This window comes from Octopus bimaculoides, chromosome 9, assembly GCF_046866305.1.
Source record: "Octopus bimaculoides isolate indiv1 chromosome 9, ASM4686630v1, whole genome shotgun sequence".
Classification (NCBI taxonomy): domain Eukaryota; kingdom Metazoa; phylum Mollusca; class Cephalopoda; order Octopoda; family Octopodidae; genus Octopus; species Octopus bimaculoides.
This window is the reverse complement of record NC_142936.1, coordinates 34,734,020-34,760,828: the sequence shown is the minus strand read 5'-3', so window position 1 is coordinate 34,760,828 and position 26,809 is coordinate 34,734,020. Positions and strand designations below refer to the sequence as shown.

General features: G+C 38.1%; 4 protein-coding genes and 1 pseudogene across 4 annotated transcripts; 3 read left to right on the top strand and 2 right to left on the bottom strand.

Moving 5' to 3' along the window:
* Positions 1–2,993: 2,993 nt before the first annotated feature.
* LOC106868299 (uncharacterized) lies at positions 2,994–6,522 on the bottom strand. The gene is made up of 2 exons (XM_014913486.3): positions 6,399–6,522; positions 2,994–5,239 (listed from the first exon to the last, which is right to left on the bottom strand). The coding sequence occupies exon 2, from the start codon at positions 4,907–4,909 to the stop codon at positions 3,146–3,148; it is 1,764 nt and encodes a 587-aa protein (XP_014768972.2). The 5' UTR covers positions 4,910–5,239; positions 6,399–6,522; the 3' UTR covers positions 2,994–3,145.
* Positions 6,523–13,261: 6,739 nt separating this feature from the next.
* On the top strand, positions 13,262–14,069 carry LOC149134054 (uncharacterized; annotated as a pseudogene).
* A 4,986-nt stretch (positions 14,070–19,055) lies between these two features.
* LOC149134053 (uncharacterized) lies at positions 19,056–19,823 on the top strand. The gene has a single exon (XM_089358177.1). The coding sequence runs from the start codon at positions 19,056–19,058 to the stop codon at positions 19,821–19,823; it is 768 nt and encodes a 255-aa protein (XP_089214303.1).
* Positions 19,824–19,900: 77 nt separating this feature from the next.
* On the top strand, positions 19,901–20,422 carry LOC106868296 (uncharacterized). Its single transcript, XM_014913483.1, has one exon. It carries the CDS (start codon positions 19,901–19,903, stop codon positions 20,420–20,422), a length of 522 nt encoding a protein of 173 aa, XP_014768969.1.
* Positions 20,423–22,870: 2,448 nt separating this feature from the next.
* On the bottom strand, positions 22,871–23,892 carry LOC149134052 (uncharacterized). The gene has a single exon (XM_089357400.1). It carries the CDS (start codon positions 23,770–23,772, stop codon positions 22,999–23,001), a length of 774 nt encoding a protein of 257 aa, XP_089213526.1. The 5' UTR covers positions 23,773–23,892; the 3' UTR covers positions 22,871–22,998.
* Between the last annotated feature and the right edge of the window lie 2,917 nt (positions 23,893–26,809).

Sequence of the window (26,809 nt, the reverse complement as noted above, 5' to 3'; positions counted from 1 at the left end):
TCCAACGGTGATTTGGAGGATATTTATGTTCTCCATGTCGACACATATGGCCGATAGCAACCATAGTGTGTCTATTGTTGGAGGTGTGTGTTTTATTGTTACCTTTGTTACCCTTTGGCCAAGGTAACTAGGTATCATTGTTATTTCTTGTGTTTGAAGAGTTAGCGTTGAAAATTTCTTTGCTAACTCTTCATTTCGAAAAATCACTTGGACATGGGCAAATTTATGCCACCAAGTGATATGTTGTTTGTCAGACCAAATTGAGTGCAAACATTTCTCAATCTTGTCTGTACTGGCCTGTTCTGGCCTCCTACTTTTTGTGTTAATAACTTTGTATATGATGGTCCTTTTGTTTATGTCTTGTAATGTTTGTTCGGCGATGTTTAATTGGACTTCATTATTTTCTTTTGTTATTAATTTTTTCATTTGTATTATCTGTTGTGTGGTATAAGACACAATTGTTTCCTTTTGCTTCAAAGCTTCAGCAAAGTTTGGTTTTTTGTTATTGTTGCTGCTGGTGCTGGTGTTGGTGGCAGATGTGGCACTTGTGACTGTGTCAGTGGTGTTGTGATGTTTTTTCTTTTTCTGTATTGTTAGTTTTATTTGCTGTGGGAAAGGTGCGTAGGTTTTCTTTATTTGAAAAGAAAACAGCTATTCATTTAGCTGTTTTCATTTTTTCCTTCTCTCCTTTGGTTGCTGCTGGTGAAGAGAGCAAAGGTTCAGTTGAACTGCTGCTGTTGGTGTTGTTGTTGTTGCTGGTATTGGTAGTGGCAGTGGTAGTAGTGGTAGTCGTGGTGGTGTTGGTGTTGGTGGTGGTGACAGAGCTGTTAACGGTCGTGGTTGCAGTATCCATGATGTTGACAGCGTTCACTTTAAAGTCTGTAATACTTGTTGATTCATTTGTTTTTTTCCATGACTGTTGTTGATTTGGTGTGTGTGCGCATGCATGACTTATTTTTTTGTTCTCCTAGCGTTTCAAGCCTAGGAAAATGCTGGTCCATGAAAGAGTCTGACCAGCGTTCTATGACATTTCTCGACATTTTTCAATGTCGGGAAGAAAATATATGAATTTAAAAGAGGTTGAAACTGCCCCTAAGGGCCAATTCCTACCTTGGAAACACAATAAAACAAAAGTTGGGTGCTTCACACACCTTATAGACAAAAATGATAATATGTGGGCAATAAATGGTCAAGAATAAAGATTACCTTCGGAGCCGATGTCAACATGTCCGTATAATAATGATGATGATGATGACATTTATCAGGTTTTCATTCATAATTTGAAATAAACGATTTCCTCCATCCTTTTCATCATGGGAACGAACTTCCATATAACATCTGCTGATAAAGAAGTCCAAGGACCAACAATGGATTCAGATAATGAACAACGTATGGAGTTGGAATGGGTACCGACTTCACTTGAACATATGCCAGCATGGGCTAGAATGAAGTTTAAGCATAAGAAATCTAGGAGTATGGTGATCAGGGAAAGCAAATTAACAAACAGAATCAGGCTGCATGTGCCTGTTCCATCAAGAGGAAATCCAATCAAATACCTTGTGAAATGGTTTGATAATTCACTCTGTGACAGAAGAAAATACAAAGCAAAGATCTACCAACACAGACTGTTCCCAAGTGTATGAGGTTCTACTGACAAGAAGAGAAAGAGTGGAGAGGAACATGAACAAGTACTTCTGAAGGTGGCTGGGTATCCCTCCAAGTTGCACATCAAAATGCCTGGACATGAGATCTGGACAAAACCAATTTCTTCTGCCATTCATGGTCAAGGAATTCAATATCATGAAGTGTAGAGATGTAAAGATGTATAGGGACGCCCACATTAAGCATGTCAGACATACTGGTATAACCACAAGGATGAAAGTGGGTAGCCAGCACCACAGTTGTACAGGCTGAAAGCATGCTGAAGTTAAGTGACATCATTGGAATTACAGGAACAGGGTAGCAGGGTCTCAGTTCTTCCCATTTCCAATAATGGAAGAAAGCAGAAATGAAGGAAAGGAGGCTATGATCCAAGCAACAGTACAGGACCAAGAGGAAGAAAGGTCAAGAGCTGATTGGCTAGTATCCATGGAGTTCCAAAGAGGTCACATGGACTGACCCATGGAGATTAGAACCTTTCTGCATCTCCTTTCTACAGCAGGCAGTGTATTGGCACTCCCAACACCAACAAACCTACACAGATGGAGAATGAAAGGGGATCAACTGTGTAGACTTGGTGGAGTGAGCAGCACTCTGGCACATGTCAGGATGCAAAACAGCACTTCTGCTTCTGCTTGCAATTCCTCACAGCATGAAACAGGAAAGATGCAAGAAAAACTAATATCAGGGGAAAACAGCTCCAGTAATCAAGTTTGTGAAGGAAGGAGAAAAGTTAGTAAGGAGAGCAAAAAGGACAAGCAGTCTACTACATGGGGCCCAGTCAGAGGATATAAAAGTAGAACTGGGAGGAAAGATTGCAGCTTGCCTGGATCAGCCAGACAACCCTGAGGCCACATGTAGCTTTGTAGTCTGAAAAGAAAATGAAAATAAGCATACAGCCCTGTGGAAAGTAGGTTGCAGTCAAGCCTTTGAATGGGAGAAAGTCAACATCAGAAACTTCTTCAGAATTAGTGGGAGAAGGGATGGCAATCATGACTATTTCTGGTTGAGGTTAATTACAGTCATGAGAGGAAAGGAGTAAAAGGTAGCTGTGAACAGGATGGGAGAGGTAGTTGGTTATGAATTCAAGAGCAAGGAGTTAAGCTGAAGCCAGGAGGAGATGGTGCACGGTGGATTGACCACATCTGCAGACCCAGCATCAGGAGGGGGTTATGGTTCAGGGTTAAAACACCTAATGACCATTGGATACTGTATGATGACATCAGTTCTTCCTGGTCAAAGCTGCCTTCACCAAAGGTGAATAAAAATGAGGCATCTTCTTTTAGGTGTACACAATAACATTCCTTCCAGAAATCAGTTAGAATATACACAAGTCCACAGAAATAATGCTTTTATTGAAAATATTACAGTTGTAAGACATTTCACCAAGACACATTTGAGTACTATATATACTGTTCAGACGTTACTATTCCATACATCTTGTTCCTTCAGTGAATACATTTACTGACTTTTGACATGAATAATTTTAGCCTTTTGTAGGATTGCATTTGTGTTTAACCAAAGAACATTTTTTAGAATAAGCTTTTCCACAGATATTACACTGATAAGGCTTCTCTCCTGTATGTACACGTTTATGTTTAGTTAATTTACCACTTTCAGAGAATGATTTACCACAGATATCACAGTGATATGGCTTTTCTCCTGTATGTAAACGTTTATGTTTAGTTAAGCTACTGCTATCAGAGAAGTATTTACCACAGATATCACAGTGAAAAGGCTTTTCTCCTGTATGTATGCGTTTATGTTTAGTTAAAGCACCTCCTTCAGAGAAGTATTTACCACAGATATCACAGTGATATGGTTTTTCTCCTGTGTGAATGCGTTTATGTTTAGTTAAAGCACCTCCTTCAGAGAAGAATTTACCACAGATATTACAGCGATATGGCTTCTCTCCTGTATGTATGAGTTTGTGTTTAGTTAAGGCTTGTGCATGCAGGAATGATTTACCACAGATATCACAGTGATAGGGTTTTATTCCTGTATGTATACGATTGTGTTTTGTTAAGGTACTATTTACAGTGAATGATTTACCACAAATATCACATTGATATGGTTTTTCTCCTGTATGAATTCGTTTATGAGTAGTTAATCCACATGTCTGTGGGAATGATTTACCACAGATATTACAACGATAGGGCTTTTCTCCTGTATGAATGCGTTTATGAATCCTTATGTGACAATATAGAGAGAAAGATTTACCACAAATATCACAATGATAAGGTTTCTCTCCTGTATGAATGCGTTTGTGGTTAGTTAAGTAATCATTTCGTGAGAATGATTTATCACAGATATCACAGTTGTAGGGCTTCTGTCCTGTATGAATACGTTGGTGACTTGCAAAAGACGATTCATGAGAGAATGATTTGCCACAGATAGTACAGCAATATGGCTTCTCACCTGTATGAATACGTTTATGAGGAATTAAGTAACTGCCTTGAGAGAAAGATTTACCACAAATATCACAACAATATGGTTTCCTTCCTGTATGAACACGTTTATGAATAATTAACTGAGTACATGCAGAGAAAGATTTACCACAAATATCACACTGATATGGTCTCTCTCCTGTATGAATACGTTTGTGTTTAGTTAAATCATTAGACTGAGCAAATGATTTATCACACACATCACAGTGATATGGCTTTTCACCTGTATGAACACGTTTATGAATGGTCAAGTTTGAAGAGAATGACTTTCCACAGATATTACAGCGATAAGGCTTCTCTCCTGTATGAATAACTTTGTGTTTAGTTAAACTACTTCTTTGAGCAAATGATTTGTTACAGACATCACAATGGTATGGTTTCACACCAGTGTGAACCCGTCCATGTTGAGTCAAAGCACCTTTTTCTGAGCATGAATACCCACAAACATCACAATGATATGGCTTCTCTCCTGTATGGACGCGTTTATGTTTAGTTAAGGTACTATTTACAGAGAATGATTTACCACAAATCTCACAGTGATAAGGTTTCTCTCCTGTATGAATACGTTTGTGAATAACAACATCATCTTTTCGAGAGAATAACTTACCACAGATATCACAGTGATAGTATTTCTCTCTATTAGCACGTTTTTGAATAGCTAGGTTACTTTTTGTAGTGGATGAATCTTTACTAGTATCACAGTTGTATGATGTCCCTTTCAGTTTCAAATCCTCATTAGGAAAATCAATCACTTTTGATTGTGATTTGCATTTTTGCTGGTTCTCACATATTTCTTTCTCCATAATTTTTTATATTACGCAATAATATATGGATGCTGTTCTGCTTTGTGTTTTAATAGTGAATAACAAAAAAATATTTCTACTGCTATATTTACGCTTCACAATTTGTGAAGAAAATGCATTTTTGGGGGGAAATTTTCCCTAAGGTTGTGAATTTATCTTGAAAACAGGTCAGACAATGAAGTAAACATAAGCTGCTAACAAGTGATCTGAAGAAATATTTCACCCTAATTCACCACAAATTTACATAAACAGTGCCATAATAGTTCTGCATAACATCTGTTTTGTGTCTTTAATAAATGATAAAAACTGATGATACTCTCATCCAATATTCTGAAATAGAAATGATAAATACTGTATAAGTTGGGAGGATATAAAGAAGAGGAGATTCAACAAGGAAAATGTTACTACATTTCAATGTTAATAAACTGAAGATATAAACCTTTATCTGAACATTTGAACTAGTCCAACATATCCATCATTTTTCAGGATTGTAGGGGTTAATTTGAGCGAAAATTAGATGCCATTTTAAAAGGTCAAACAATAATATAAAGATTCTTCTACCTGCATCAAAGGATGTTTTATATTTTGTTAACACTGTTCTTCATTACTCCGAAAGGGTTAAAGTTAGAGGACACCACATCCAAGCTGACTGGTGGACCACTTAAAATCCCAAATTCCCAACTACCTGGGAATTACCTTAATCGTAATCTATACCATTTGAAAGGTATTTCTATAAAATTCCATTAATAGATATGCATTTTCCTGAAAGTTATGCGGGATATACTCGAATTTTATGAATTTTCCGAAATTTCCTCTTCTTCACCCGTTCGTTTGCGCAAATTTTTATTTCCATATTTGTTTCCTACACATTTTTTTAGCGACCGGGTGCTAAACTAGATCCTGAGAGTTGAGGGGGAAAATCGGATCGTGCGAATTTTCTGAAAATCCTCTCCCCACCCTTCAGAAAACATTTTCCCCACAAATTTCTTTATAATCGTAATCTATGCCGTTTGAAAGATATTTATGTAAAATTTCGTTAAAAGATATCCATTTTCCTGAAAGTTATGAGGGAAAAAAATTGTATTGTGTGAATCTTCCGAAAGTCCTCTCCCCACCCACGTTCGTTTCCGCAAAATTTTGTTTTCATATTAGTCTTCTACATATTTTTTACACCTATTAGGCTGGGGTTTTTTGTTTTTATTTTGGTGACCGGGTTAAATTATATATTAACCGACAAACTATCATTAAAATATCTTTTTTCCAACGATGTTAAATGGTTTTACTTCTATAGAATTACTGAAGTAAAATATCTCACCCAATAATGTTATGGGCTTTTATTCTAAAATATATAGCAAACAACTAATATCTTCAAACACATTTGGCCGAGGACGACAGCAATGTCTTTGAATGGGAGTTCAACGCAAAATACTAATAGCGTCAAATACAATAGCACACAAGGATATCTTCAAACAAATATTTGTCAACTTACCGTTATCAGTGAATTAGAATGTAACTTTTTACCCAAACTACTACAAACATTCTTCGATTACAACTATCTAAGGTTTTATAAAAATAAACTTGTCATCAAAATTTTTATATCTTCTATTATCTTTAGCCGTAGCTTCGTATTTTGCTACAACGAAATATTATAAATGACTGTAACTAAAAAAGCATAGCCTTGAAGAAATTGAAAAAAATATTGCTTGAACCGAAATCTCTTACGAGTTTAATTTTAAAATACATAAATTTTAAGAAACTGTTACTCTTACTACGATATTCTACCATAGAATTCATTATTGCAAATATCAGTGCCCAAAAATAATGAATCACTACCGAAAAAGAGAACTGAATTTCCAATCTGATTCACCTAATAATTCAGAAGAGAATTGCAAACTAAGTTTCGCAGCTCAAAGGAGGTCTTGCAAAGTCTTTGACATCCTCATTGGTTGATCTAGGCCTGGTCGACTGCCAACCAGTGCAGCCAGTTCTAGCAAAGTTTAATCCAAAAATTTATGGAAATCAGAGACGTGACTTCTCGTCAAGCTGGTATACTGGTCGTTTATGGTTAGAGTATTCTCTTTCAAAGAGAGCCTTGTTTTGCTTTGCTTGTCGGCACTTTAATACTTCTGCTTAAGCTGAAACTTGTTTTATTAAAAATGGATATTCTAATTGGCATCATACAAAAGAAAAAAAAAACAAAGGTTTAAATAAGCACGCAAACTCTGCATCCCATATCCAAGCTATGGTAACATGGAACGCCAACAGCGTTTATTCACAACAACATCCATGTCTTCAATCTTGCAAAATGATCAGTTGAGCAAAAACCGTTATTATATCAGTTCCATTGTTGATATTGTTCATTTTCTTTGTGCAAATGAATTGCCTTTCCAAGGAAACGAAAATGAAGCTTTTCAGGATCTTTATTCAGAAGATGACATGCAGCTTTGTGGTCTTTTTTATGAAATTATTCCAGTACACATTAGAGAAAGACTCAAAGCTATTGGAATGTTACAGCACAATTCCCCCCAAAAATGTGACCTATACCTCAGCAGCACTGCAAAACGAAATGATCGAATTGTTGAGAAGACACACTGTCAGCTTCATGGTCGATGTTTATTTGAAATTATTTTAAAATAATATTTAAAGATTTGGCTGTTATCTCCAGCATGTAGAAAGACCTTTTAGGCTTAACTATGTGCTTGCTGAAAATCATTTTGAAAAATATTGGAGTCGATACATTCGACTAAAAATTCTACGAGGTGATGCCCCAGCATGGCCTCAGTTTAATGATTGCAACAAGTAAAATGAAAATAAAAACGAAATATATCAGAAGTTTTTAGGCGTCAAGAAATCATCATCATCGTCGTCGTCGTCGTTTAATGTCCGCTTTCCATGCTAGCATGGGTTGGACGATTTGACTGAGGACTGGTGGACCAGGAGGCGGCACCAGGCTCCAATCTGATTTGGCAGAGTTTCTACAGCTGGAGGCCCTTCCTAACGCCAACCACTCCGAGAGTGTAGTGGGTGCTTTTACGTGCCACCGGCACAAGGGCCAGTCAGGCGGGTACTGGCAATGATTCAGGTTGGAGAAGATTGGAAGAGGTTGGTGATAGATATGATTCATTATCGGGGAAGGCAGTACATCTCAGTGGTTGACTGTGGGCCAGGACGGATGGCAATAGGGAAGGAAATTAGGATAGGAGCTGCGGCTAAGACTGTAGAGGTTCTCAATGCAGTATTCCTGGAGAGGGAGCCAGGTGATAAGCTGTTGATGGACAACAGCACAGTGTTTCGCTCGGTGCAGTTGAAAGAAATGCTCAACCAAAGGAATACCAGACGTTTCTTCAGAGCAGCATATAAGCCTGGCGGGAATGGGATTGTGGAACATCACCATCACACAATCAAAGCCATGGCTGAGGGTGGGAAGATTTCTCCCATCGAAGTAGTGTTTTGGTACAATATGTCGACAAGGTCAGGACAGACTGGGTAGATGGTCCTGCAAAAGGCAGTGTTTAGATACAAATGGAGGCATCCGAATGTGGAACCGCGACCCTCTGGGGAAGAACAGTCAGCAAGTGTCCAAATTGGGAAAGAAGTGTGGGTGAACCCCCCGATGCGCGATGTACAGCTCAGTGGGAGAAAGGAAGGGTGACAGCAGTGAACTATCGTAATAACGTATCGATGGAAGGAATGCCGTGTCACATACTAGACGTCATGAGGGTTGTGAGCTCCTCCAGTGACGATGAACAAAGAGAGGGAGAGGATGACATTGCATCCTTGCGACGATCCCGAAGAGAGCGTCATCCACCTAAATGACTGGAAGACTATGAAAGGGATGTGAGTGATAGTGATTGTTAGATCAGGGGTGCATGTGGTATTGAGTTGAAGCTGTGGTGAAGACGGAAGTGGGAGAGTGAGTAGGCCCCATCAGGAGACCCTGAGGATGGAAGTGCTGAAGAGAGCACGCGCAGCAGAGACAGGAAGATCGAGAGTGCAGTTAGACAGTGTGAAGTGAAGATGTGCATGTACGATGAAGAGAAGGAAACAACCACATGCGTGGTGACAAACACTTCCTCCAAATCAACAGGGAAGAAATCCTCAATTCTCCTTTTCCCTAATTTCCCCTTAATACGACACATTTATGGATAAACATGCAGCGAAAAAGCCATGCAATCGAATGAAATGTACAACGCGTATGCATAAAAAATGAACAAGTGACCAAAGAGATAAATCTTACATATTAAAACTGAAAATGTGTGTGTGTGTGTCCTCATTTTGCACCAAAATGGCTTGACCGATTTTTCTTAAACTTCACACGCACATTGCTTATGTGTCTGGGGAGGTTTTAAGTATAAATTGATTTTTAAAAAATGTTCGGGTAAACGGCGGGAGGAATAACATTTGGGCGTGAGTGAACAGCAGGAGTAATTATTTTTAAGCTTCCAAGGGAAATAACCTGTAGTGACGACTTATAGCAGACGACATTTCTGGAGTTTTATCCACGCATGCGCAGGGACTAGTTCCGGAAGGTATACAGGAAGAGTCTCATGCGCATGCGTAGTCATCGATATCCAAACGTTCCCGCTTCTTTCACCCTCTTTTGTCGCTGCCCGACGAAGAGCCTAGACGTCGCAGCAACCTCTCTCCAACATTCCAACTCTGGAGCTACACAAATAACCACGCAACTTCATTGACGGCGTCTCAGTAACCAAAGGGCGAAGTGCTGCCGAATTCTATTGTAATAAATATTGTTGTGTTGATAGTTCAGAATCTGCGTTCCGTTGTTTCTTCAAGAAATTTAATGTACGGAAGCGGAGTACACCTAATGGTGTATAACCACTTCCCTACAATTGGTGACCCCGACGTGATTCGATTCATACAGCCCTTCTGATCTGTACAGCCGACGTGATTCGAACACGCGCCCGATGTGATTCAGACACGCACCCGACGTGATACCAACGCACAGCCCGACGTGATTCGGTTCAACCACTTCCTTACAATTGGTGACCCCGAATCAAGAACAACTGCAGCCGAAAACTCTGAACTACCGACCAATAATACTACACGAGCCGTCGCTGTCTCACACATGCTTTCCAGTGTAGCCTTAAACATCGAACACAAGAATAACAACTTTCTCTGCATAGGTTTTGTTTCGACTGTCGCACATCACAAAGGAAAAGAATTCACCGACACAATGGACACCCACGATTCACTTTCGACCTGCCAGAGAATGCAATGCAACCCGATGCATAGATCCACCAGAGAAGCCGCTGACATAAGTAAATACAGCATTTCGAACAGCTATCCGACCAAGAACTAAACGGATAACTCTATGGAAGCCCACACGAGCAACGTTTTTCGACAGTCATAATTTGAACTTTCTTCGCACGCACACAGTTCTACACATGCACCACAATATTATGCCTTTAGAGTTGTTATCATCATGTCTGTGCCCACTCAGCTCTTTTTCCCGACTCTGTGTACGTCGGATGTCAACTCATGTTCTCTGCGTTCTTGTCAGACACAACTCATCTCTGTTCGACCCCAGGTTGGTCACGAAGTTAACAGAGAAAATTGTCTGTTCAAGGCAACGCGCCAGCATGCAACACTGTCGTCATTCGGGCTAATTTTAGCAAATGCCCGCGACAACAAACACGGACCTCGTTTCAACAGCCATTGAATTCGTATGCTTCGCGACGTTCAACTTCAGGATTGCCTCTACATTCTCATCCATCACAAATGAAAAGCTAAGTAAATTTTTCTACGTTAAAGTTTTTCATTTTGTCAATGACTTCCAGAGCCTATAACCAAAGACTTCTTTGCGGCTAAGACTTTTGTGGTTTTTTCACACAAAAAAACTTCACGGTTATTTCATCCTAACAACTTTTTGAGCAGTTTCCTACATGTTTCACGAGACGTCAGTTCATTCTTACACAGCGTCCTCTACTTGCTGAAAATAGCAGTAAAATGCACAGTTACATTTCAGTGAGTACATAACATTTCTTGATGCTTACTTGTTCCCAGTTCAGCATCTTTTGTCACCTCTCCGTTTCTCTCGGCCGGAGAATGGAAGAGTTCTGGCTTATCTTCATTTGCACGGGATCTTTTGGTCATTTTCGCTCGCAGCTCCGAATTCATGACAGCATTTTCAAGCAATGCCACTCAACGGTATCTCTCAAATAGACGCCCTGTCACAACCACCACACACACCACTGTCAACATCTTTACCAATGCATACACAATCGCAAACACACATACAGAACACAGCTACAGCCAGTTCCAGCGCCGACGTCTTCACCACCAATGTACTGTCTACCATTGTCGTCGCCAGCAACACCAACATCAACAAGCACGGTTTTATCTCGACCCTATTAGAGTGGATATTTCCCCTCACGATCAACAGACCAGAACTAACCAGCCAGAATATTCCGTACCAGGTAACACAGGTCCCAGCATCGACGCTCAACTACAGCTCTGCTCCTTGACCACAACCTCCTGCGTATGAACATTCTATTCTCCGTGTGTAACTTTAATACGAACTGGTTTTTCTCTACAGACACTTTTACTATGTTCTGTGTTTTCTCTCTCACACACACTTGTGCACTCATATATTTTCGTTCCTTTCAGAAAAAAACAAAAAATCAGACTTTTACATCGCGTGATTCCAGTTTCCTGGACAGTTGTCATCACGGTTATTTTGTCATTGTCAATTCCTTTGTACATTGCATGCATGTATCTCACAATTGTACATCACTTTCTTTGATTTTTCTTCATATATATTTGTGCCACATCTTGTAGGTGTTTTCGGTAGCCATCTTGCCTCAGGCGCCACTCCAAATTTCTATTTTCGTGCTTTCGGCACTCGAGGGGGAGCCATGTAGTGACGCCTTTATAGCAGACGACATTTCCGGAGTTTTTATCCACGCATGAGCAGGGACTAATTCCGGAAGGAATACAGGAAGAGTCTCATGCGCATGCGTAGTCATCGACATCCAAGCTTTCGCGCTTTCACTCTCTTCTTTCGCTGGCCAACGAAGAGCCTAGACGTCGTAGCAACCTCTCTCCAACAACCCAACTCTGGAGCTACACAAATAACCACGCAACTTCATTGACGGCGTCTCAGTAACCAAAGGGCGAAGTGCTGCCGAATTCTATTGTAATAAATATTGTTGTGTTGATAGTTCAGAATCTGCGTTCCGTTGTTTCTTCAAGAAATTTAATGTACGGAAGCGGAGTACACCTAACGGTGTATAACCACTTCCCTACAAACCCATTCCCTCTTGGAAATAACCACCAAGGGAAATAGCCCATTCATTTTCAGTATGCTTATTTCTTAATATTTGAACTATTTTAATTATTTCTCAATTTATCCAATACAACGCTTAAACAAGTTAATAGTATTCTCCTAAACAATAGATCCACTTATTTCGATTAGTCACTTATTAATGAATATACCAACACTAGCGCTGCTGAGAGTATGGGAATGCACAAAAGCTTTTTTTCACAGTTAATTACTTTGAATTGTTATTATCTCATATCTGATTAGCCTGTTATTACGTAACATGTTTCACGATTTTAGTATACATACCTTATTAGTATTTCCTCCTAAAATCTATATACTCTGGGAACGTATTAAAGCCCTTTTCGGGGCTACTTTATTTGAATTCTTACTATAGTGTAATTAATTTCATGTTATTACATAACTGACTCCACAATTTTGATATTCATAACTTATTGGGAATTCCTAAAAACAAGATCCTTTGTAAGACAGTTCGGTATTCTCAATAAATACACAAAAAACGTTTTAAGGGCTACATACTTTGTATTGTTGTTACTGGATTAGCGAAACAATTATGAGAACGGAACCAAGGGATAAGCCTGCTTTCTTGGGAATTACCGGGTATGTCAGCTAGTGTATATAATATATACATAGTGAAACTATTAAAAGGAAAGAAGACTGTCATATATATGTGTATATTTGTGTGTGTCTGTGTTTGTACCCCCACCATCGCTTGGCAACCGATGTCAGTGTGTTTACACTCTGTAACTTAGCTGTTTGGCAAAATACACCAATAGAATGGGTACTAGGCTTACAAAGAATAAATCCTAGGATCGATTTCTTCAACTAAAGGCACTGCTCTGGCATGGCCCTAAGCTTTCCCTCTGTTTGTTATTTCAGCAGAGACTGTCGCTAACATGCTGATATCACACTGAGTGTCACGTTTTGGTGTCTCTACAACCATTATGATAGACAGAGGACAGCAGTTCGATTTGCACCTTTTCAGCGAATTCACGCACCTTATCAGCTCCAAACACTGCCACACAACGGCATATCATCCAGCGGCAAATGGCATGGTGGAGAGATTCCACAGGCAGCTAAAATCAGCCATACGTGCATGTCCTGACATAACCAATTGGATGGAATTCCTTCCGCTTATTCTGCTCGGTATCTATCAAGGATGGTGTCAGTTATTCACCAGCAGAGTTAGTTTACAGCACCACACTGGCCCTCCCTGGGTAGATGATCGCTCCTGTTCTTCCATGGGATATTCCTGATCCCACAACATATGTACATCGTCTCAGTGTACATATGTCTTCGCAGAACACCAACACATGTATCCCCTCGGACATTAACCAATGGACGCACGTTTTGTCCGGAACAATAGAATACCATCAGAAATTCGTCTGCCGTACTCAGGCCCCCTACAGGATACTACAGAAAAAGGAGAAATACTTCGTCGTCAACATAAATGGCAAGCAAAATACTATCAGTATTGATTGCCTTAAGAAAGCTATCGTCGAACCCGATTCTACATCGTCATTGTCGACTCCTCACCAAACCGACATGGCTTCGCCAATACTTCCTACAAGTACTTCAACGTCTTCACAGCAAACATGTACAAGAAGCGGGTGAAGAGTCTGCTGGCCGGCGAAATACATACAAGTGCTCTGTTTAAAAAAATTTAAAAAAATTCCAGGTGAGTGATTTACAAGCACCAATGCATTAATTTCTACACGAACACCTACAAGATTTATTTTTTTCAATGAACGTCCCAAGCACTACACCTTCAACACTTACACTGTCCTAATTCGATTTCCTCTTTGTTATATCAAATTACAATTGATTCAGCTTGCATCCTATCAGACTGTAATAGACTGAACATTTATTCATGAACTGAACTTTTATTTGCATGCTTTCTTATTTTTATTCATACCTTGCACTTCCACTTTCTTTCAGTGACATTGTTGCATGTTGCATTTTGGAAGTCAATTGATGTACTTTCCATTTGACTCTTAACCTTCTGTATGCTATGAAGTGGGGAAATGAGAGTTGACCTACATCGTACAACCCGTTGTTCTCAACGATATCTCTTTTCCTGGCTGGTCTGCATTTTTATAAATACAAGCAGCTCTAAGCAGACACCAGAGGCATATCAGAGGATGAGAGAAAGCAATCCACCGCTATGATACAACTTCCTTCCTGTTTTGCAAATAAGAGCATGAGCATTTGACAAGAAGAGGAAGAGAGAATGGCCATTCGGAATAACGTACAGGACTATGACTAAAAGTTAGTTTCTTTGAACCAGGATTTACTGGTTATACATTACAATCAAAGCAACTAATTTCTGAAAATACACAATTGAGAAAAGTTGCAGAGTAGTCTATAGAGAAAGAAAAGACGCGAAAGATACTTGAAACCGGACAGATTGAATGTAGACCCAAATTCTACAAATGCTGATAAAACTTTTAATCACTGGTTTAGAACTTTCACCAACTTTATAGACTCACTACCAGGGCAAGAAGGTAGGATTATCGATAAACTTAATCTTTTGATTAATTATGTGGAACTGAACGTATACGAATTCATCAGTGAAGCTAAGAACTATGAACAAGCTGCGAACAAGATTCATTACCCGTGTAAAGATACATCTACTATTACAATTGGTGACTCCGACGTCTAACTCCATTACATTATAGGAAAGTTGGTTATACATCATTAGATGTATACCTGACTTTCCTAAATAAAATTAGAGAATATAACGGAACGCTGAACTCCAGACTATCAACTTAAACAACACTTTATTTAGGTGGTAAATATATACATCTTTAGCTCTTGTTGTTACAGCTTCTATGTGTGTGAGCATAGTTGTTGGGACGTTGTTATGTAGATGTGAGCGAGCTGTCGAGTGTAAGTCCGAAAGATGGAGAGTGACAGCTATACACGTAAAGAGACTGTCTCCAGGCTGGAATGTCAGAGACACTGCTTGACACGTCCATGCTCTATTGCTGGCCAGCAAGAAAGAGGTAGAATTGAGCGGGAACGCTTGCTTGTTTAATTCCACGCATGCGTGAGACTACGCATGCGCACGGCGTTACTACAGGGCTCCCTTGCCAGTGCGAGAAACGCACGATAATATGAAATCTGTTAGAACGCCTGAGGCAGGATGGCCACTGAAAACCACCCACAAGATGTAGCACAAAACACACACAAAGAAAAATGAAAGAAATGAATGTGTACACTCGTGTGATACATGCATGCAATGTACAAAGTGAAGGAATGAAAGAAAAACATGCAATATGGGCAGTAAATGCCACCTAGTAAAAAACAAATGAGACAATGAGAAAACAAATCGTGATGACTACTGTCCAGGAACTGGAATCACGGAATGTGAAAGTCTGAGTGTTTGTTTTTACTGAAAGGAAAGAAAATGTATGAGTGCACAAGTGTGTCTGAGAAAAAAAAACACAGAACATAGTAAAAGTGTCTGTAGAGACAAAAAAATCCAGTTCGTATAAGAGTTCCACAAGTTGATTTTGAATGTCCGTACTCAGGAAGTTGTGGTCAAGGAGCAGAGCTATAGTTGAGCGTCGGAATGCTAGTTGTGACCGGTTACCCGGTACGGAATATTCAATTCGGCTAGCTCTTACTGTTGTGCGTGAGTGGAAACATCCACTCTAACAGAGTCGATAAAACCGAGTGTGTTGATATGGTGTGTCCCTGGTGGTGGGGTTGTTGGCGCACGACATTGTGGTAGACAGTACATTGATGGTGAAGACGTCGGCGCAGGAACTGTAATATAATGATGTTGACAGTGGTAACTTGGCGACGTCGGGGGGAATGCTTGTAGTTGGTAGTAGTAATTGTTGTCGTCACGGTGGTAATCTTGGTTGAACGAAGCTGGTGGCGAAAAGGCTGTTTGGTGATGAGTGTTTGAAGAGGTACGCTTTTACAGACGATCGACAGACAAATCTCTGTACGGCCATTAGCGAAAACCTCGAAGAAAAATTTTCTTAACCCAAGATGAAAAAACGACCGTGCGAACTCAAAAAGGAGAAATGGTGACGAATGGAAAAACAGAGGACTCCTTTTATTTAAACGTGTCACACGGTCGAACACCAAAATATATATCAAAGATGATATACAAGTAATTATGTTATACTACGGTAACATAGATTTCGTAAATACCAGTAATGAGACGATAGAAAAGATAACCGTATGAAATGAATAACAAGAGCTATTGTGTGGCATAAAAGATGTATGTGTATGTGAGAGTGTGAATGCGACATATAAGAACATAATAAAAAACAGGCCGTCTATATGTGTGTGAGATATCACAGCAGTTAAAAAGTCAGTACACGTGAGAGTTTTATACCAAGTTCTTTGAGTACACAATTGGAAAGTCGCAGGCTGTAATTCTTGTCTGTTTATCGTGAGTGGAAAAATCCACTCTAACAGAGGCGAGAATAAAAACCGCGCTTGTTGAGTCGTGTTGACTATGGTTGGAGATGTTGGTGGCGTAGTAATCGTGTTGGTCATGACGATGATGCTGGTTAGTAGTTCAGTCTCCATGGCTGCATTTGTTCTTTAGTCGGGTTCACCAGTTATAAGTTGGTAGTCCAGAGTCCATGCTGCGTTTGTTTCTTCGTCGAATCACCACTTTATAAGAAAGTGGGTTATTGCAGCTCAGCGGGCTGCGTGTTCGAATCACGTCGGGGGTCACCAGTATAGGAAAGTTGGTTATACATCATTAGATGTATACCTGACTTTCCTATATAAAATTAAGAATATAACGGAACGCTGAACTCCAGACCATCAACTTATACAACATTTATTCAAGTGGTAAATATATACATCTTTAGTTCTTGTTGACAGTTGTTACAGCTTCTGTGTGTGTGAGTATAGTTGTTGGGACGGTGTTGTGTAGATGTAAGCGAGCTGCCTAGTGTAAGTCCGAAAGATGGAGAGTGACAGCTATACACGTAAAGAGACTGTCTCCAGGCTGGAATGTTGGAGACACCGCCTGACACGTCCATGCTCTATTGCTGGCCAGCAAGAAAGAGATAGAATTAAGCGGGAAAGCTTGCTTGTTTAATTCCACGCATGCGTGAGACTACGCATGCGCACGGCGTTACTACAACATATTGAAACCACTTGATTTACTTATCTGTTGACAATTGGGCATGTGAATTTGTGATGCAGGTGATTTGATCAAGAAATTGATTGAATGCGGTCAACAAAATGTTTTTTTTTTTATATTTAATTTGTAATCAGCTATTTTGTTTTTAGATAAATCTTTTAAGTTTGGGATCTTTTTTAAAACGGGGGCCACATTTTTCATTAATGTTTTACGTAGTGTTTTTGGTACCGAAAGACTTTCAAACTTCGTATACTTATCTATTTTGTGTTATAGAACAGAAAAATATTTTTGTATTCGAATTTATTTCATGTAAAAAATTGTCTTATTTCGATAATTTCAACCAATCACTGACAAGTATTCAGTTGTTTATATTTACTCCTTTGGCTGATTAAGCGGTGTAAAGCGTATTTAATTTCCATAGCTTCGTTTTTCTTTTTTCTTTTTAAATTTGCTGTTTTACCCTAACCCTATCACCGATTGAATTGTTTCAGAATCGTTTGTTTATGTAGTCAGCACTTAATGTATATCGGCTGAATGGACGTCAGTGATTGGTTGAAATTACAGAAATACGACAACTTTAACATGGAATAACTTAGGGATTTCTTTTTTTTTAAGAAGACTAAGAGAAAAAGATGTTTTATATGACACATTCTACCAGTGTTCCAAGTTTCAAAGTGTTTCGTTAATGAAAAATGTGGCCCACGTTTTAAAAAAGATCCTAAGTTTGTACTATCACATTAAATACATTTTGAATGCTTAAAACTACAAAAAAAGTGTTGTTTACTCTTTCTTTCTTTTTTTTTACTTTGTCATTGAGGTTGTAGCAGCACAAGCAGTCAGCGCCATATTGGATGAGATCTCGTGGCAGCCACTGCAATCTCTGAGACTGGAGCAAGACCTCACCTGCATTCATTTGCCATGCGCAAAATCACAAGGCTCACAATGGCAAACAAAATAAAAAGGAAAAAGCAACGAGGTTTGATCTCTCTTTTTCCCTGCGACCGCTTGCAGAGCACACTTCACTCGCTAGGCCTCTAGTGTAATCCACTTATCGTATCTCCTGAGGCAATGGGCCTGCATAACGAAGAACAACAAACTCACATCGCTTGAGATGGCTTCAGAGAGCAACGCACTTTCACCCTTGTGTATAGTGTAAATAAAACTGTTTGAGAACCTGCATTTTGCCTAATACTTCTTTACTCGACTGTTGGAGCCTTAAGCAACATGAAGAATAAGAAATTAATGGGAGAAGGCGATATTCAACCGATATCGAGAACCTTGCCTCCCATTATAAATGGTGACCACGAGTGAAGAATTTCCAACAGCCAAAAGAAGCTACAGCACACCAGAAGACTCCACTTAACTGCCAGCTATCGTTCCGTTTGCCACCACATTTGAATTGCCCCACGTGGAAACAGGACTTTACCAATCGTGCGCCATTTTCTGGCAAATTTTTTTCAACTGACAAGAAGAAAAAAAAAAAATTGTTGGTACAGCACACATACATTCACAGTGCTTTTGGCATTTTGTTTTGTTTTCTTTCAGCACAAATGAAAAAAACAGATTTGGCAATGAAAATTTTTTTTGCTTGTGCATACAGTACACAATTCCATAAATTTTGCTCAGGAAATTTTTTTTTCTCACACACACACACTACTATTTCCAACAATACTTTTGTCAGTTTTTTTTTTTTGGTCCTTTTTCTTTTTCTCTTTGACAGAGAAAAAATGAGTTTACCTAATCTTCCTTCTTTCAATGGTGACGTCACACTTTGGTTTGCACAGTTGGAGGCGTATTTTGTGGCACATGCGGTACCTTCCCAGCAACAGCTAAATCTTTTCCTTTGTAGCATTCTTGCACCACTTGCTACTTCCGTCAGGGATCTCATCACTGATCCTTGCCCAGATGTGATGTACGAGATGATCAAATCCAAGGTTCTCCGGCGGAAAACTAAATCCGCAGAGTTTAAGTTTAAGCAACTAACACAGGACGAGGAGCTAGGAGACAGGACGTTGTCTCAATTTTTATGGCATCTCCACGAGCTCAGCAACACGACTGAGGACAACTCGCTCTTACAGAAGCTTTTCTTCTCCCAGCTACCTCCCAATGTGCAAAGCATTTTAGCCACAGTGGTTGATACCAACACCATGGATCAACTAGCTACCATGGCTGATAAAATTTTAGAGTTCGCTATCCAGCCAGCACCTCACCATGTCTGCTCTTGTTCAGAGGTCTCTTCCTCTGCATCTTCCTCATCACATAATGAGATTGTGGAGAAACTTGACTCCTTAACACGCCGAATGAACGCGCTTTGGCAAGGGCACTCCAACTCTTTGCACTGTTGCAGTCGGAGCTGGTCTTGTTCACACTCGACCGATTCCTTTTCCTCTAGTTTTGGTCTTTGTCAGTACCACATCAGGTATCAGCATAAAGCCCGTAAGTGCATTCAGCCTTGTTCTTTCCAATCGTCAAAAAATGAGTCTCAGAGGAATTGAGCACGTCAATTCCCTCCTCTTCATTTTCTAATCAGCGTGCATTCTTCATAAAAGATTTGGTGTCTAAGACACTCTTCATGGTTGATACCGGTTCTTCTTGCAGTATTTGGCCTCTTCGTCTCACTGCAGATGGGCCTAAGCGTTCTGCCATTGTTTTGCATGCAATTGACTCATCTTCCATTGCTACATTTGATCAGATTTCTTTACGCCTGGATATCAATCTTTGTCGAGATTTTCAATGGGTTTTTGTCGTAGCTGAGATACCGCATCCTATTCTGGGAGCGGACTTTTTGGACAATTTTAATCTATTGATAGATGTCAGGAGACAGAGACTCGTTGATGGTTCTATGTCTTTGTCTACATCTGCAAAGACCACTACCAATGCTGTTCTGAGTTCTTCATTTTTTGTTGCCACTGCTGGTGATGCATTTCACTCACTCTTAGCTTCTTTTCCAGAGCTAGTAGATCAGACTTTTCATTCAACAAAACCTACTCACTTGACCCTCCACTATATTACCACCACTGGGCCACCTGTTTTTTCACGCCCGCATCCATTTGCTATGTGCGAGATCACAATGAGGCTCATGATGGCAAACTAGATATAAGGGCCGAGCAACCAGATTCTATCTCTTATTCACCACAAGCACTTGGTGAACACACTTCGCAGGCTGGGTCTCAAGGCTAGTCTGCATGTCATATCTCCTGAGGCAATGGGCCCGTGTAATGAAGATACAATGAATGCACACAGCTTGAGATGGCATGCTGAGAGCAACACAATTGACCTTCTGTGTAAATTGTAAATAAAACTGATTGAGAATTTGCATTTTACTTAAGACTTCTTTCCTAGCCTGCTGGAGCCTGAAACAACACAAAGAACAAAAATTAATGGGAGAAGGTGATATTCAGCCGATATCGTGAACCTTGCCTCCCATTATAAAGTAAAAAGTTGGGGGTAAATACTTCAGTCGAAAGAAAATGTGACAATTATACTTGGTACAACTGACATAAATAAATTAAAGCCACTTCTCTTTATTATCTTTCTATTTCTTCAAAAACACTTAACAAATGTGAAAAGTACTGGAATCAACATCATTTGACTGATGCTGGATTAAACTTATAAAGTTTTTACTGATATGTCTGTAGAAAGTAGTGCAATGAAGTATATCAGAAAGAGAAAAGATAAAAAGGGAACTATCAGATAGCATTAAAAATTGCGATCTTGCAGTAAATTTAAATTTGCTTTCTATAGTTGAAATCTTCAGTAAAAGAAACTTGAAACCCACGTGCTGATAAAGATATATTAAAATTAGAATTTTAAGGAATTTCCTGCAGTGTAAACTTTAATAATTACCTTCTTTTAGTTAGGTTACATGCTCCTAACTAATAAATAAGCTGGTTTCTTTATTGAAATATATATATATATATATATAGTTTTAGGGAAAAGAACCAAGGTTCATGAACTCATCAATTTAATTTTAATTTCTTATAAATTGATTTTAATTGAGTTTTTACCTGTAATTTTGGATTTTGTCCCTAATATATATATGGGAGAATATACAAATAATAACAACATATATATATATATATATATATATATATATATATATATATATATATATATATATATATATAATAATAATATTAGGGACAAAATCCAAAATTACAGGTAAAAACTCAATTAAAATCAATTTATAAATTATATATATATCAGTACATATTGTAAAGCTGAGTTTGTGAGTGTGTGTGTGTTGCATCTATAGAAATCCACACCTTACAAGATAGCATCTGGGAGTCGCACCAATGGATTCTTCATGGTCGAAAATCCCCGGAATCGGCCATTTGTTTTTTTTTTTAGTTGCTTCCTAACACGTGAATTTTTGCATTAAAAATAATTTTAAACCATAAATTCTAACAATTTTTAAGTCGCAGCCATTTGCAAACATGAGTTAAGTCCCTTTCTAGCGACAGTGCAAAGAGACAGAGCAAGAAAGATAACAGATTTTTAAAATTTCGTCGTTTTACTGCTCCATTTATCCACAACTAATTTCCAAATTTGCTGAATCCGTTGCTCTACTCATAGCAACATATAGCTGGTCGTGCGTGAACATGGGAGACAGCAGTAGTTACCAGAGCGAAAATCCTCAGTGTTGACTGTAGACACGGTCCTTCACAAACGATCAGCTATTATTTTGTAAACAATGTTACGGAACTTCGTGTTTTCAAATTATATATATATATATACACATACATATATATGCTTTCGATGCAAATGGTTTTCTTATACGACGCCGTATTTTACAATCCTGTAAATAATAATAATTAGGGGTATTTTTATATAACATTAAAGTTTATGGCGTTCACCATCAATGACCAAGGGAAATAGTCTAATAACAAGGCATATAAGCACTCGACAGAAAAAATGGTTTCCTATCCATGTGTGAATGTACCACAATTATTCATGTTAAGAAAGGGATGTGGGTTCGTGTCCCACGCAGATGGGAAAGCCTTCTTTTTTCTGTCGAGCGCTTATATGCTCCGTTATTAGACTATTTTCGTTAGTCATTGCACGGTGAACGGCATAAGCTTTAAGCTTATTTAGAAATACCATTATTATTATTTACAGGATTGTAAAATACGGCACCGTATAATAAAGCCATTCGCACCGAAAGCATATACATATATATATATATATATATATATGCTTACTATAGCCTCAGGCTGAACAAAATCTTGAGTGAATTTCTTACTCAGAAACTGAAAGAAGACTGTCGTATATATGTGTATATTTGTATATGTGTGTGCTTGTATCTTGGGTTTGTACCCCCACCATTGCTTGACAACTGATGTTGCTGTGTTTACATTCCTGTAACTTAGAGGTTTGGTAAAAGACACTGACACAATGAGTACTACGCTTACAAAGAATAAATCCTGTGGTTGATTTCTTCGACCAACGGCGCTGCTCCACCATGGCCGCAGTCACATGAAGAAACAAGTAAAGCAATAAAATCTATGCCATTTTAATCCTGAGCAAGGTCGGGTATCTCTGCTAGTATATATATATATATACAAGCATACACAAACACACACATAAAGGGATATGTGACTAAGTTCGAGTACAATAAGTATATTTGGAAGGGAATTGGAATTTTATCTCTGTATGTACAGGAGTCAGAGATTAATTTATCTTTTGTAGTATGAAGATATCACAGTTATAGGCCTTCAGTCCTGTATGGATACGTTTGTGGCTAGTTAAAGAATTCCCATGACTGAATGATTTACTGCAAACACCACAATGATATGCTTTCTCTCCTGTATGAATGTCTTTGTGTTTGTTTAAGGTACTATTTACAGAGAAAGATTTACCACAAATATCACACTGATATGGTCTCTCTCCTGTATGAATACATTTATGTTTAGTTAAGTCTGTAGACTGAGAGAATATTTTACCACATATACCACAATGATATGGTTTCTCTCCTGTATGAATACAGTTGTGAATAGTTAAGTTAGCATTTGAGGCGAATGATTTTCCACAGATATTACAGTGATAAATCTTCTCTCCTGTATGAACATGTTTGTGTATAGTTACCCCATACTTTCGAGAGAAGAATTTACCACAAACATCATAATTGTAAGGTTTCACACCTGTATGAACACGTCTGTGTTGAGTTAAAGCACCTTTTTCAGAGCATAGATAACCACAAATATCACAGTGATATGGCTTCTCTCCTGTATGAATGCACTTATGATTAGTTAGAGAGCTATTTACAGAGGATGATTTACCACAGATCTCACAGCTATAGGGTTTCTGTCCAGTATGAATACGTTTGTGTATAGTTAAGTGATTATTTTGAAAGAATGATTTACCACAGATATCACAGTGATAGTATTTCTCTCTGCTATGAATACATTTGTGACTAGTCAGATTACTTTTTTCAGTGAATGACATTTTACAAGTTTACAGTGGCTTGATACTTTCCCTTTCATTTTCTCACTAGGTAACTCAATTTCCTTTTGACTGTCTTTTGCATTTTGCTTGTTCTTAAATACATCATTCTCCATAATTTGTTTGTCTTTCACCACGATATACAGACACTGTCACTGTGTTTTTCTATTGTACTACAAGCAAATAATTCTACTGGTATAGTCATGTTTTTCAGTATCTTGAAATGTCACAAACTCCTTTGGAAATTTTGTTCTAGTTTAATTAAATTGCAAAATCATGCTGCAAACAGTTTGGACACAGAAAAGATGTTTCACTCAAATTCATCACAGGTTTACATAAACATTGTTATATCTGTTCTGTGTAACATCTTCCTTTTTTCTTAACAGATGATAATTAATGATGGATGATAAGTTAAAATACTTTCAAAGCAATCTCTTCTGATATTCTGAAAAAATAAAAAATAAAAGAGCTATATAAGATAAGAGGGGTGTTAAAAAGGAAGAGATTCAACATTGAAAATTTTACATTTCTATTTTAATACAATATAAATATAAACAATTACCTGAACATTTGAACTAATCCAATGTATCCCTTTCCCTTCAGGATTATAGTGTGTAATTTGAGGGAAAGTTGGGTGTCATTTTAGAAGGTCAGACAATAATGTAGCCTATCTTCTCTGTGATTTGTTGTTGTTTAACTTGAAAAGACATGATTAAAAGCATCTAAACCATAACCATCCATCTTTTTAAGGGTATTATTTTGTTTCCATTTGTCATATAGTCAGAAGAAGAATGACAGTGTCACTCTTTCCATGACCTCCAAGAATATCTAGGACTATATTATCTAATGTTTCCTTATATTCTTCAACACAAAACACAGTGATATGGGATAAAATTACTTTCTATCTCTTGCCAGTTGAACAACTACACATAAACTCCCTCAGTTGTTTATTATTATTAATATTTATATCCAGGTCAGTTTTGATGGAGCAGACCTGTTATCAAAGGCAGATTGTTATCAGGGATGCTACAAATTTTATGTCAGGTAAATCAAATAGAAACATTACACTGATGAACAAAAACAATACTTGAATGAAAAAAGACATTAAAAGATGTATGAATCTCTTTTTGTGAATAATAATAATTGAATTGGTAGGAAGCTGTAACTGAACAATGTGCTGATTAATATTACTTTTTATAGACTTGAATTAAAATGTCTAGAAAAAAGTTTCCAAACAAAAATATGTTAGTATAAGATGTAATTGAAGAGAACTAAATGTGGCAAATCAACAAGCGAAGAAGCTATGCTTTGAAGAAAAAAAAAGAATATTAATATTGTAGAACTGCTCAGTATCAATGCCATGAATGAATGAAAATTGGTGAATTCCCACCATGTTTTCTGAATACATTGGCAAAAAAATCTGAAAAGGTAAAACTACAATGACTCATGAACTTAAACATTTGGGTGATTAAAGTTGCAAAAGAACTGTTTTACTTCCATAGTAAATCCCTTTCAAGAAAATTCAGTTCACTGGGCAGCCCAATTTGCTGATTGCTTTATTTGTTGCCAAAGATGTATGCAATCACACACTGTCATGGTGAATGTGAATCAGTTACAGAGATTTATTCCGTCTCTTTCCTCTTCATGGCTTCTGCAAGCTTTTTGAGTGTCTGAATTTACCACTCACTAATCATGGTACAGCCATGTTCAAGAAAATCGAGGTCACTGACATGCTTGTGGTGCCCCCAAAACCAATCACCATGTTTTCCATACTTACCACTGGCCTCTGAATATCTAAGGCCTTAGAGAAGTGTTATGCCATTCCATGAGTTGAGAATGTTTTCAGATCATAAAAATATGCTCATGTTTCATTCTCTATCATCAGATTAGAAAGAAATGTATCTTCATTGGCTTCAAATACTTCCGTCTTTTCATCCTTCAAGTGTCAACTATCCAAGGTACTCACTTTGGATATCAGAAATTATACTCTGCCTCTGAAACATCTTTTGCAGTGCATTGTAACCACAGTCCAGTTGTGCAGCAAGCTCACAGATTGCAATTAATCTGTCCATGTGAATCAATTCATTCACTCACTAGTGATTTGTGTTAGTCGTTGCAGATGATGGGTTCTCACTGTGTGGTTTGTCTTCCATACTTCCTACTTTTATTGTATTCTTCAGTACCTTTCCCTCACTCTCTACTCTGTTATTTTGCTCCCTGCTAGTCATCTTTCTCTCACACCTTATAACATAGGATATACTTACACTAACCCACCACCATCTCCATCCCCATTCTCAATACTCCTGCCACAAATCACTTTCTCCCTACTCCCTGTTATACCCATTCCACCCTTCACAACTATAAATTTGTTCCTCTCACTTACCTCTTTCACCCCAGCCCATCACACACATAATAAAAACATAATTATTTTTGTATTTTACCACATAATAGAATATTAATTGAATAACTAGCAAGACCCATGAATATTCCGCAGAATTAATGGTAACTCTATTGGGTTATTTCTGAAAACATTATCCAAAACACCTGAAAGTGTAGCCTGTGTTGTGTCTATATGGTAAGATACTCATTGAAAAGTGAAAGAAATTGGAATATGATGATTACTTAATGCACTGTATATACTTGACACAGTTCTATACTTAATACACAGCACTCATAAAGTAAATACTCACTCTTATTTTTCTATTTTTCCAATAAACAAAAAAAAAATATTCGTATAAATCCCTTTGCTACTAGAGATAAAGTCAAATAACCAGAAACATGTAACCATAGATGTTCTCTTATACCTATTCAATAAGCCTATCCTCTCTCTTAAAAGAATGTTGAAATTTTTTAATCTTGAGATTGTCTCCCCTTCTCAAGTGGGGCTGGTCTTAATTGCCACTTGGTAATTTTAATGTATCCTCAAGGTGGAGATAATTTTAGTAAATCAAGAATTCATGTTGTTTAGTATTCGATATATTTGCTTCTGTTTATGTAGTAGAAATACATGCCACTGGGCACTCAGAGTTATTTCTCTTAG